This window comes from Maniola jurtina, chromosome 7, assembly GCF_905333055.1.
Source record: "Maniola jurtina chromosome 7, ilManJurt1.1, whole genome shotgun sequence".
Lineage (NCBI taxonomy): Eukaryota > Metazoa > Arthropoda > Insecta > Lepidoptera > Nymphalidae > Maniola > Maniola jurtina.
The window spans coordinates 8,051,134-8,064,767 of NC_060035.1; the positions used below are offsets into that span (position 1 = coordinate 8,051,134).

The 13,634-nt window shown below is 34.9% G+C and overlaps 2 protein-coding genes and 1 long non-coding RNA gene across 4 annotated transcripts in view; 2 read left to right on the plus strand and 1 right to left on the minus strand.

The window, feature by feature from the left end:
• The window catches only part of LOC123866911 (prothoracicotropic hormone-like), a 25,087-nt gene extending 15,745 nt beyond the window's left edge, over window positions 1–9,342 (minus strand). Inside the window, exon 1 of the mRNA XM_045908692.1 lies at window positions 9,142–9,342. The gene's annotated coding sequence lies outside the window, so the exon portion shown is untranslated. The remainder of the gene's footprint in view (window positions 1–9,141) is intronic.
• On the plus strand, window positions 828–13,449 carry LOC123866918. The gene is made up of 3 exons (XR_006796278.1): window positions 828–1,039; window positions 4,988–4,994; window positions 13,440–13,449. It is a non-coding gene; the product is annotated as an uncharacterized LOC123866918 (long non-coding RNA).
• On the plus strand, window positions 5,395–11,227 carry LOC123866904 (putative ATPase N2B). Of its 2 annotated transcripts, XM_045908675.1 has the most exons (7): window positions 5,395–6,005; window positions 6,083–6,277; window positions 6,713–6,954; window positions 7,545–7,719; window positions 8,440–8,589; window positions 9,017–9,133; window positions 9,879–11,227. In XM_045908675.1, exons 1-7 carry the CDS (start codon window positions 5,613–5,615, stop codon window positions 10,002–10,004), a joined length of 1,398 nt encoding a protein of 465 aa, XP_045764631.1. In that variant the 5' UTR covers window positions 5,395–5,612; the 3' UTR covers window positions 10,005–11,227. The 2 variants fall into 2 exon arrangements, with proteins under 2 accessions (XP_045764631.1, XP_045764632.1); XM_045908676.1 differs by lacking the exon at window positions 5,395–6,005 and having other exon boundaries at window positions 6,138–6,277; window positions 6,720–6,954.
• Window positions 13,450–13,634: the final 185 nt, after the last annotated feature.

A 13,634-nucleotide genomic window follows, 5' to 3' on the forward strand; every position in this document is an offset into this window, starting at 1 on the left:
AACGAAAAAAACTAAATTAAAATCGGTTCATTAGTTTAGGAGCTACGATGCCACAGACAGATACACACGTCAAACTTATAGCACCCCTCTTTTTGGGTCGGGGGTTAAAAATACATTAGTATAATATTATAAGTAATTGAGCAATATTGAATGCATGCTGACAGCCAGCCGCACGTAAATTTAACAGGCCTGTTTATGGTTAAAAGCGGATTTAATGGGCAATTATCGTTGAAAATAGCACGTCTGCAAGACTGTCGCGACGAATTTCCAGGAGACAGGACAGGGGGTCAGACAGAAAAAAAGAAACTGTGTTTTATAAAATTAAGTGGACAGAGACGCAAGAGTGACGGCTCTTTCTGTTCATCCTGCTGCCATTTAGGGCAGATTTCAATGCTAAGTATATCAAAGAATTTCACGTGATTGTACGAGAGTAGTTTGAGATGATTGAAAAATCGTCTTTAGCACTAATTTTTTTTTCTATTATACTTTCTTACTACTTACTAAGTATTAAACCTACCTAGTATTAAATATCACATGCTTCAACGGTGAAGGAAAAACATCGTGAGGAAGCCAGCATGCCTGATAATACAATATGGTCTCAAAGGTATGTGATGTCTGCCAATCCGCATTGGGCCAGCTTGGCAGACTATGGCCTAAACCCTTCTCACTCGAAGAAGAGACCCGTGCTCAGTAGTGGGCCGACAATGGGTTGACCATATATTAATAATCAATATTTTCAAAGAACCGAAGCCAAATTAGTAAATTATTAGAATTATTAGTAGATTGTTCAACGCGGGGGCAATGTAATGTCTTACGTTATTGGCGCCGGGATAAATCCGAAGCACGGTAATATTATGTCTAAATATTACCGTGTCCGAAGTGTAACAAAGGATCTTCGAGTAACTCTCGAGCGTAGCCGATATAGAATCCTGAGTGAAGCGCGGGGTTGAGGGGCGGCCAAGACAAAGACAGCATTACCCCGCATTCAATACTCTACTTTTCACACCTCGCGAGACAATAAAATCAAAATTTTCGAGATGTTATTCTAAATAAAATGAAACAAAGCGCAATTTTGGTTTGAATTAAATAATAAATATAATTGAGATAACCAAAAATTTTATTTTAATAAGGATTTTTAATTTTTTAATAAGGATTTTTATTATTAAACTCGAAAGGCAAGCTTTGTTTTAGCTTACATTTGAAAATCATAAAAATTGTCAGTGTGAGTTTACCTTAAAAGATAGATTATATGTATGTATCTATTGATTTTAGAAGAGAGCCACTGAGGATATTTATGCTATCGCGGACTTAAAACTTTTTAAGAGATACAATTCCACCATATATTGTTTTCAGGATTTCAGGTAACTTTAATTTTATTTACCTTCTCAGCGCACCTCACAGAGGCTCTCAGATGAGACGACAATTCCCGACTTAACAGATATAGGTAACGTAGTGATTACATACTTGTTGATAACAGAAACAAAATACAAAAAAAAAAAAACTGACTGGAAAGCGCTCTAAGGGGGTGCCGTGCGTATGTCGGCGAGCGCCGGCACAGACGGTGTCCATACTTGTAATTTGTATGGTTTAACTAACTTGTTACAAATAACTACAAACTTGACATTGGCTAATCTTTGTAAAGCCAAACGAGAGAGAAAAAAAAAGAGAGGCCCTGCCTCTTGATGAAGTGAAAACTGTGTTTCAGGAACTGTACTGAAGTCGGGTTTGATTTTTTTTATGTTATTTAAATACAGTTTAAGGTAGAGGGGGTACCCACCTAAAATATAATATAACAGAATTTCATATTGCTAACTAGTTTAATTTTTGGGATAGACGCCGTCACAGAAATGGTCTAAAACTGAGAAATTTTATGCTGTCCCATTTCTTTATTTTTGAATATAAAAAAAGAATGAAAAATATAATTCTTTGGGCTGAATTTTCAATCGTTAAATAACTTTTATCTGAGGAATAAATTCTAGGTTTTGACAGGCGCAATGCCGGGTTTTAACGCAACGCTTTTGCGAATTAGGGCTTACTCTACTTATTGAGCTCTAGACCTACCTAGCAGGTGCGGTATGTAGATGATACCGCACCTGCTAGGGTAAGAAATAAATAATTTCCGGCTCCTTTTTCACGTATGACCAACCCCCCCCCCCCCCCCCCCCCGGTTTTTTTTGTTGAATATCTAATTAATATTCAATATCCGGTTTTTGACACCTAATACCCAAAATAGACCTGTGAACGCGGACAAACAGACAGACAGGAGAGCGACATTAATAGGGCTCCGTTTTTAACCTTGGGTACGAAATCCTAAAAACGGGTTGAATTGAGAACCACCTCAATTTTGGAAGTCGGTTAGAAAGAGATCTTGTTTTCCCAGTCCGAGTTTCAGTTCGAAGCTACGGGTAGGTAGGTACTATAGCTATACATAGTTTGACTAGTGAGTGACACGTTTTGAGGCTTAGCAAAGCTTATGTAGGTAGTGCACATTTTATGATTTTTTCATCTAAGTATTGTACCTACCATTGTACCCACTCTCAGCATGCCTGAGGATTGCCTAAGCTATTTATGTCATTTTTTGGCTTTGGACTAGATATAATATTTCATAATATTTACATAGTAAATCTACTTAAATTAAAAGATGCAACTTTAGTTTTTGGGTTTTGTTATGCAAGTACGAGTACCTAAGTAGGTACCATCCCTGCCAAAGCAAAATAAAAAAGAGGATGTGTGTGATTGTTGATTGCAATATATTATGCACTTACCACATGAATGCATTCAGGATGTCGATTTCAATTTGACTGCATCCTCTTTTCTCAAGATAGTCTTGTTATTGTCCCAAAGTGGGGTAGGTAGTTTTGTTATAATACCACTTTGCAATATTAAATTTGAATTTATAACCCTCACTTTATGGTAATCGAAATCGGAAATCGCCACTTTCGTTAATCGAGTGACATTTTGTTTTTATTACCTATCCATCGAAATGAAATCCACCATACAGTGACGGATCGCAACTGTTTGAGGTCCGAGGCGCAACTTGGTCAGGACTCTGGAGGCTCTATTTAATTGAATGACAATGCTAAAAACGTGATGGTTTACTCGTTCGGGTAGGATCTTTCATACGAGATGTCTATTTATAGGTAGTGTCTCAAAAGTAACATAAGTAGGTATCCTACCTATACCTACCTACTTAGTGTTGTCTTTTTTGAAATCTTTCCTAAACGGTTTGAGTCCAGATTTCTGAAGAAGACGACCATCACTAACTACCTATACCATTTCTTTATAATATTTTCATTTAACCATACAAAAAAATAACTAGTCAGGTAGTGCATTCGAATATAAGATCGAGAGTTTTGACACTTTAGTTTCCAGCAATAATCAAGATGTATAAAAATAATACAGTTATTCTAGGTATTATTTCGGCTACCTATTATTATTAGCGGTAAAACAAGATACGGGTTTTATTTAATTTGGTATTCATAATGGATATTTCATTGTTGTAGCTGTATCCATTGTGCATTGTTTGATATCATCGGCCCAAACTCCGATAATAATAATTTTTTTGGGTGTTTTGCAAATTATAATTTTTGGTAGGCAGGTAGGTATCTAGCTACGTGCCTACTTATGAGTATATCGCGATGTTATACCTACCTATTAAATACAGTATGACATCCGTTAATGTTGGTTAGATTTTAAAGGAATTACGTACTTGCCTCTCTTTATTGAGTGCATTTGTCCTTTTCTATAAAACTTATTATCCTGAATCACTGAATAGACTCATTTTCAGTGTTGATGATAAGATAACTAAGTAGGTATATCAAGTGGAGTATTATATGAAAGGGCTTTACCTGTACCTTCTAAAACCAATTTTTATTTATTTTTATGCATACTTAATAGTTTTTGATTCATCGTGCAAAATGTCGGAAAAAATACCCGAGTATGGAACCCTCGGTGCGCGAGTGACTCACACTTGGTTGGTTTTTATACGTAACCACACGCACTACACGACAGACCACATCGGTTTTAGCGCCTACATTAAACGAATAGACATTGCAATTTGGGTCTCATTCTTAAATCTCAAATTACTTCTCGAATTTAAAATGACTTCAATATTCTACCTTCCTTCTTCCAATTATCCAATTCTCATAAACTTGAATGACCAATAGGTAGGTAATTTGCGAAATAGGTTGTTTGAACAGATAGATAGGTTGGTAAATAATACCTATACCTACGTACTCTCTTGATCTTAACTACCTAGCTCCTAATTTTCATAAAATGGCAATGTTGTTGTTGTAAAACTATTAAGGCTTATTGCTTGATCTAATTTAAAATTAACAGTCAATAGATAATATTTTATTACTGTTTCATGCAATAATTACCTAAATTTAAAGATTTTTATAATTTGAGAAGCCATAGAATATTAATTCCTAAGTTGCACTTGTACGGCTACCTCTCTAGGTAGTTAATACAAAAAAAATTGTGAAAAAAAAACAAAGGAAAAATAAAACCGACTTCAAAAACCACAAACACTTAAAAGTAAAAAATAATTTTAGTTTAGCTACACGTGTAATGTACCTAATTATGAAGGCGAGCGAGCATATTAAAACAAAATTAGAAATCCAAGAGTGAAGCTCGCCCGACTTCATACCTAGGTAGGTACATTACACGTGTAGCTAAACAAAAATTAATTATTTTTATAAAGCTCTATGGTGACGTCATAGTTATTAAGAAAACAGAGGTTCTAAAACTTTCGGTGCTCTTCATGCTTAGACATTACTGATTCGTCAAAAAGAGACAGCAATGTTTTCCATGTCACTTATTAAGTATGTCAAAGTTAAACAGAACTTGTTGATTCTTGACTACGTGCCGAATGCACCGTAGGCTACCCTGTCTACGTGAGGTCTGCGGAGTTCACTACAGTCTACACTGCAAGCCCAATGCGAGTCCCAGTTTTTGTGCCCTACATGTGCATCTGGAGCGTTGCCAGGCTTTAAGTAACTCCCAATACTTAGGCATTTTTATTAGTTCATATTTTAAAGAGCTAATATTATATTATTGGTTTTTGCTATCAACTTCGTAGTATCGTATGTGGACTGTGAGAAAGTCTTCAATTCAGCGGAAACTTGGGCTGTATTAGGGTCGCTGGATATATGCTGAATCGACTAGATACCTTTTATAAGTATTCAAGTGGTGTAATCCAAATTTTTGGTTTAAAAAAAATGGTTTCTATGATATGAAATAGGAGACAGAAAGTAGACGACGCGATGGTAAGTACTAAGTACAACCCAACCTAAGTAACTAGACGATACAATTTAAAGGATTTATTATTGCTGTGTAGGCAGATCTTGAGTTCGAAATTGGCAGCCCACACCTTGACAGCTGACAATGACGTTTGTCTTGACAGTGACAGTTGTTCTTCACAACTTTATAAAACAGCTGTGTTTAAAATAAAATGTTCTTTTAGTGGTTTTAAACTTTTACTTGCAACATCAAATTATTTATTAGTACGGAAAATGATAATTAGACATAGTTATTTATAAACCAGCGAGTAAAATTTTAGTATTCACTTATGTAATGTTAAAAATATACGTACGTACGTAACTTGAATAAAAATGTTTTCGCGGAATTCTTGTATTCGAGTGTTATTTTTGGCGAAGCGATCTTGGCGGTGCTGTTATCGTTGTGCTAAGTCGTTATCATCCCAGGCGAAGGAAAAACCCCTCGCAAATGAAGGTCCTTGGAGTTTGTACTCGCAGAGAGTGTCTGAAGGTCTACTCAGCAAGGATCCTCACCAACAGATGGTAGTACAACATTTGCAAGATCTATACCAAGAAGTTTCGTTATTCCGACGACCTATTATCCAACCCAGGATTGGTGAATCATTTTTCAGCATATTTAGAAGGAAAGAGCCAGAGAAAATAATAGCACCAAAAGGCTTGTATATCTATGGGAGTGTTGGTGGTGGGAAAACAATGTTAATGGATTTGTTTTATGAAACAGCCCCTGTAAGTTTAATATAAACCGTTAAAGTTAAAATTATATGCCCACTGCCATCTAACCAATGTTATTCTTTGCATTCCAGATTAAAGAAAAACTCAGGGTTCATTTCAACTCCTTCATGTTAAATATTCATGCAAGAATACATGAACTTAAAATTAAATCAGGAAAAGGCGCAAGTTCTTTCAGAGATGAAGGCTCAAAGCCATTTGACCCCATCCCTCCTGTGGCAGCTGACATAACTCAGGAATCATGGCTTATTTGCTTTGATGAATTTCAAGTAAGAAAACAGTATAATATAATGTAGTTATAATTTTTTTTTATTAAACTTGCTTGTTTGAGGATTCATCTCAAAATCCTTAATTTTCCTGCTACATCCCTGTATTTTTGAAATAAACCAAAGTTTAATAAGTTTTTGAATTAAAGTAAAAAATCAACAGTTCCTGTATTCACCCTTATTTTTTAAAGGTTTTGTACCCAAATTCCTCATAGCCTCCAATGTTTGTCCTTTCGCTGTCGGTCTGTCAGAGGACTGTATCTCATGAACCATAACAGGTGGAGAGTTGTAATTTTAAGAGAAGATGTATTTCTATTGTTTCTATAACTACAAATAACAAAATTTCAAAATGGCTGCATTTAAAATTTAAAAATTTTAACTTTATTTATTTGTATTATACTAGAACTATTATTATAAGATATGAAAAATTATTAATAGGTTACAGATATTGGGGATGCAATGATTCTAAAGAGGCTGTTTACACAATTGTTTGATAATGGTTGTGTGGTAGTAGCTACAAGTAATAGGAAGCCAGATGACTTGTACAAAAATGGCTTGCAGCGGTCCAACTTCTTGCCTTTTATACCAATTCTTAAAGCTCATTGCAATATCATCCAACTGGATTCCGGAATTGATTATAGGATACGTGGATCTGGTAGCAAATATGGAAAATATTTTATGTAAGTACCTATATAAAAAGCACAATAATGAACAATGACTCTATGCCATATCGTCAGTCAAGTTCTAACAGTGTCAACTTTACAGGAGAGTAATAAAACTGTATAAAATATTCATTTTCACACCACTTGCTTGACAATGCCTTATTACTGACTTGTTATCTAAAGGTAAAGTACGGGAGTTACTCTTACATCCTTGTTTACGCTTGGGGTATATCCCAGTGCCCGTGACGTAAGACATTACATTACCCCCATGCTGAATAATCTACTATTGCAACCCTTGATGTATAATATTATATCGAAAAAGGATTTAAAACGAAAAGTCTGATAGGTTGAATAAAGGGGGGTGAACTCATTTGAATGGCATTATAATGTTGAAACCCACCAAAAATGACTTACACACTGTTAGAACTTCACTGATAAGTGATAATATAGATGTAATAAATGTGTACACTGCAGAATGTAACCAGAAGAGTGAAAGTAGTTTTAAGTCTCTAATGGGCCTGTGTCCTATCTATACTTATAATAATGCCAAATACTTATTTTATAACTAAGTAGGTAATAATAATATAACTTTATATTTATCATTTTAGAAACAGTGAACTTACACCAGGGAATAATGCTGTAGACAATTGTTTTAAGCACCTTGCTTCAAAGGAGACTGACACAGTGAGAGTTCGAGTAATAAACATTCTTGGAAGGAATGTCAAGTTTGCCAAAACTTGCGGACGTGTTTTAGATTCCACCTTTGAAGAATTATGTGATAGAGTAAGTTTGGTTTATTTTATATTGATTATTAGCTTTTGCCCGTGACTTCGTCCGCGTCATATAATTCATAACACCCAGGGGATGATGAGGCTATCTATCAGTGAAAGAATTTTCACAATCGGATCAATCTACTAGATTTGAAACAGATGAGAAACAGAATCTCTGGGTTTTCAAAAGCGACAAAAATCGAGAGAGAAAATAATAAACTTTGCTAATAGAGTACCTAGTTTATATGTTATTTAAATTATTATAAGATAGGAAAAATATCAACCAAATTCAAACAAGAATCAAACTTTGTATCGAGCAACACTCTGAAGTTAGACTTAAAATTTGAATCATATTCAGATGCTTTAAACACCGTAATTATGACGCACTTTATAATCATGTATGGTGACGTCACACATGGGATGAGCCTGATTGACGTCACTTTTGTGCTACCAACCAATGGAAACAGTGCAATGGCTCGCTTTTTGCAATTTTGAATGCCCCGCGTATAATTTGGACTTTCTGGTTTAAGACATTAATTAATCATTGTTCCATAAAGGAATTTCGACTTAAATGAAACTTACAAGCTATGTTATAAAACTTTGATTTATTAAATCATGTAAACAACTATTTAAATAACAATGAATGCAAGATAATCCTGTTTGGATTATCTTGTTATCGACAGGAAATCTACATTCCTTATTTTAAAATAATTTACTATTTATTTTTTTACAGCCATTAGGAGCCAGCGATTACCTCGTGATATCTAAAACTTTTCACACTGTATTCATAAGAGACTTGCCACAGTTATCTATCGTGAAACATAGGTCTCAAATAAGAAGATTTATTACTCTTATTGATACTTTGTATGACAACAGAGTACGGGTAAGTACCTTTTTCATAAAGTGTTTAGTTTAGTCTTTAATTTTCCTTGTGTCTAATTTAGGTATGCCATGGTGTATTACCTAACTTTACTCTAATACAAAGATAACAAAGCCTTCAAATTATACAAGTGTCATTAGCGCAAATTCGAAAGCGACCTGATAGTTTTAAAATTATAAAAAGATAAGGTTCAAGGCTCTTTTTAGAGAGACAATGCTTAAATCTAAGATAAGTTTGAAAGTGGAAGGGGAAGTGTGGGAAGAGGGAAAGAAGTCAGGCATTTGACTTAAACTAAACTAAATTATAGAGCTGAAACCATGCCACCAAGTCATCATCTTCTGCAAGGAACTACTTTTGTTCCTGTTAGATAGTCTAATTCAGAATCTAATTAATTTTTAAAAAAATTGTTAATTTTTGAAATATGTTGTAGACTGTCATTGCCGCAGATTGCTATCCAAGGGAACTTTTCTATTTAGACGAAGTAAAAGATGAATATGGCGACGCCGACAGAGCTTTAATGGACGACTTAAGCATTACAAAAGACTCGGTACGTACTTAGTTATTTTTGAAGCGACTGTAGCGTCGTCGGAGTACGTTCGGCCGCCCGGAGTAAATATGACAACAGATATCATTTCTGTCCTTATTTAGAGTTCTATGGTTCTTCCATTGGCTTTGCTTGCAAGGTCTCTTTTATACTGTATCTACTGTGTCACGTACTGTACCTACCTATAAATTACGTGTTTCTTATAATTATTATAATGTATCCTCATACGAAACATGCAATTGTGGTCGGAGTAAATAATATGTCATTCATAGTACGTCATTCGTAGATACCATTTCCACAGAACTCCCATAGTGAATATCCAATTAAATATTACGTATCTCAATATGTATTTTTAAATCTGGTCATTAAAATTGGTCACCTGAAATCAGTATTAAGGGGCATGAGACGGGTTGGCAGTTTTAAGAAATTAGCCTATAGTACCCCACTAATATTATAAAAGCGAAAGTTTGTATGTGTGTGTGTGTGTGTGTGTGTGTGTGTGTGTGTGTGTGTGTGTGTGTGTGTGTGTGTGTGTGTGTGTGTGTGTGTGTGTGTGTGTGTGTGTGTGTGTGTGTGTGTGTGTGTGTGTGTGTGTGTGTGTGTGTGTGTGTGTGTGTGTGTGTGTGTGTGTGTGTGTGTGTGTGTGTGTGTGTGTGTGTGTGTGTGTGTGTGTGTGTGCGTGTATGTAGTTTGTAAGAAAATCTATCAGTATGATAAAACATTAATGTATAATTTTGAACGTTTTTAGGAAGACGCAAAAGCAGCTATATTCACAGGCGAAGAGGAGATGTTTGCTTGCGATCGGTGTCTATCCCGCATTATGGAAATGCAGACAGATGAATATTGGGAAAAATGGGGAAAGCACCTTAATTAAACCGATAGAAAAATTGTTGCAATAGTTACGAGTAGGTAGATAGAAGTTTGAACAAATTTTTATTGATAGGCAAAACGATAACCTTTGCAAAATGATACTTAAGTAGGTACAATTTTCCAAAACTTAATCAAGTAGCACATATTTGTGAAACCAAAATGTAGTTAACTCACCTTAAACAAATAATAGTTTCATTAGTCCCAATATTAATTAATTACAGGAAATAAGTTCCTTTACATTTTTTTAATAATTTCACTATGCCAGTCTAAGATACATCGAACTCTGTTTTATTTTATTTAGAACAACATTATTGGTAGGTAGCTTACTTATTTAGAAAAGGTTTGCTTCATAAGTTACACGCATAAAGAATATTAACTAGTTTTGTTAATTTTATGGTGTTCAAATCGTTTGTAAACGCTAAATTGTATGTTTACCACAAACATAAAATTTAGCGTTTACAATACACGGCGTCAGGTAAAAATAACTCCGATCTTAAACTTTCGCAATGGGTTATCGATTTATTTAGGTACGTAGCGAGGCGCGACGACGGAGGTGTCTGTGCCGCCGTACTATTGGTCCGCCAGTCAGTATTTTGTTACCCGCGCTAAAGTATACTACATATTATAGGCAAACATATCCCCCTTACGACAGTCCAGCCCGGCTAGCATGGGCAGTTGATAAAAATTATATCCCCCGATTATATCCACCGATGTTATAGAAATCAGTGGATATAATCGGGGATATAATTTTTATCTACTGCCCATGCTAGGCGGGCTGAGGGTATTTTTTTTTCCCTGTCGGCATAATGGGTGTATGAGGTGTTCGATTGAGTGTAAGATTTTTCGAAAGGACGAAGAGCCATTACACGTATTCTTTACGAGTGTTATGCATAAAAGTATTTTTATTATCATATATGTAGATGTACATATAATAAAAAATATTTAAGTGCACTTTTGTGTAATTTATAGGTACATATTATACCTACTGTAGTTAATTTAATAGATAGAAAATCAATGGTACCTACTGATTCTGATGGCAACTAAATTTTAGAGCATTCACACTTTTCTTACCATTGAAATAAGAAAAGGACATTGACACAACAGACAAACTAAATTATTACATTTTAAAACTGCCAAACCTTGTAACTTTAGGTGTCTTGAGCATAGTGTTTGTAGAGTAGCTCTAAAAAGAGTTAAAATTAGTTTTCTGTTATTTTTAAGCAATATCAATAATAAAAAAAGATGCAGATATGCAGGCTCTAAATTTAGTTAAGAGAAAGCCATTAGAATCTACGCCAATGTTACATAATAATTTGATTCTTCTTTCTTAGGTATGAGTTGGTCTTTTGTTTCAAAACAGAATTGGTAAGTTAGAGTGGTAATGCACGAGCCAGCGCAGAGGTGATTCGCTAACTAGTGTATAACATTGAATTATAACCACCCACGACATTGACATTGGTTTGTTCTAAATTGGTGCTTCATTGAGTGATATTAAAATAATTTTTGGTAAAAAAACGTTCAATAAATTAAAAATAAATGTCATGAACTCGGTGGCTGTCATTTGGTGTTAGACACTGAGTTAGCGAATCAAGAGATAGATCTCATCCATCCATCCATCAGCCTGTATGCGTCCACTGCCTTTCCAAGAGCGCGCCACCAAACACGGTCCTCCGCCTTCCTCATCCACCCGCTCCCCGCCACCTTCAGGTCATCGGTCCAGCGGGCAGGAGGTCTGAGATAGATCTAGAGGCGGTCAAATGTCGCGGCCTCGATGCATGCGCACATAAGCAGCAATTTTTGCGTACAATTTTGTATTTAAAATAAAGGCGGCTATTTGACAGCCGGATATTAATTTATCAGACTGGGCGTTTCGGTCCTAAATAATTCTATTTAGCTTAAAGAGTTTCTTATTCTAAAAGCTGTAGGACTTAGGTTACATTTTTCTTCAGGCTGGTCCTACTCTGCTAAGATTTTATCGACTTTTGAGACTGCAACGGTAATTTTTTTTTAAACTTTTCATGTTTTGTTCATAAAAAGCAAAGTATATAATGCGTAAAAAATGGCTTCTCACGCGCCATTTTAACTTTATGTGTTAAATATCATGTCAAAAATACGATTTTAGTCCTCATTCGAACCGTTCTTTTGACATGCCAGGTGGCCGATAGATTTAAAATGGCGCGTGAGAAGTCATTTTGTACGGATATTTATTTTGCTTTAATAATTTAGGTACGTGTCTAATTAGTACACAAGTGACAGACACCTTAGATAAAAAATATTGTTGCTCAGAATTTTCCATTATCGCCTTCTTTTCGCATTAGCTACGTATTACAAATTATCTTGGATGAAAATAAATTTTATACATTGTTTTTCTTTAAATAACATTGTAATACCCTTGCACTAAACGATAACGACATAATATTATAGTGCAAAATAAATACCTAGTCCAATATGAACATAAAACAGATCTCGGCTGGGCTTTGTATGTAATCCTTAGGCCTCATTCATACGAGAGCTTTTTTAACATCCGTTAAAAAAGCGTTCAAATAGAATAAATGCCTTCCCAAGTATCTGTTCAAACGACAACGCTTTTTTAACGCGTACAACGTTAATACCCGCCAACGCCGGGTTTGAACGCAACGCTTTTATAACGCTCGTGTGAATTAGGGCTAGTCTATGACCTGCGCAGACCGCCATGTTGCAACTTCAGATTGTTCTACTTGTTTTACGATCACTGTACCTACTGTACTTTACTTACCAATATAAGGGTGCATTTCCATTGAAGCGAAGTGTAAATGTTCAATGGACAAATTAGGTTCGAATCTTGTCCCATCATGTCTCATTTGATCGAAAATACGTCTCCACTCCTCTCGCTTTAGTGGAAATCCACCTTAAGATTACTTTCAGTTTATTAAATGTATAATGATAAAATCGTTTTAAATTAGTGTGTTCAAACCAGAATACAAGTGTTACTAATAATTTCCTTAATATTTCTAAAGACTCATATTCATACTGGCCTGATTCATTCTGCGAAGATGTACATTGTACAGGGCCATTTGGCGTAGGTAGCTATTTGTTGTGTTGGCTGCCTTGCACATTTTTTGGCCTAGTTCGGAAACAGTATTTAAACATTGCCTGGCTTTACTGAAAGCACTGGGCTAATGTGTACTGGAGTCTTTAGCACAAATTAGAATTACCTAGTCGATTAATATTTATTATATTTACATTTGAGATACTATTCTTTGTCTATTTTAGATTTAATTGTATTCTAGGGACTAGACTTTTTATTTAAGTACGGTTAATTTATTGGACAATATTTATTTAAAAAAGTACAAATGTATGCACATAGATAGCTCAGTATTAAACGACATTCTCGATACATTAAGAGGCGTTGTTCCTTATTATTTCGCCACGCGTAGCTATAAGTAGTTTCTATTTTTAGTAGGTACCTATTCATATTTATTACGATTAGAGATTTATGTTGTTAAATTATTTAAAAATAAATATTATTTTATTTATTCTTGTTTTTTTTTTGTACCTACCACTTATCACGTATACATAAGCTCAGAATACATAATATTAGTACAGTGATACAGAAGTTTCACTCCGCAAAATCAGTTAAATAAATAGCAACTAT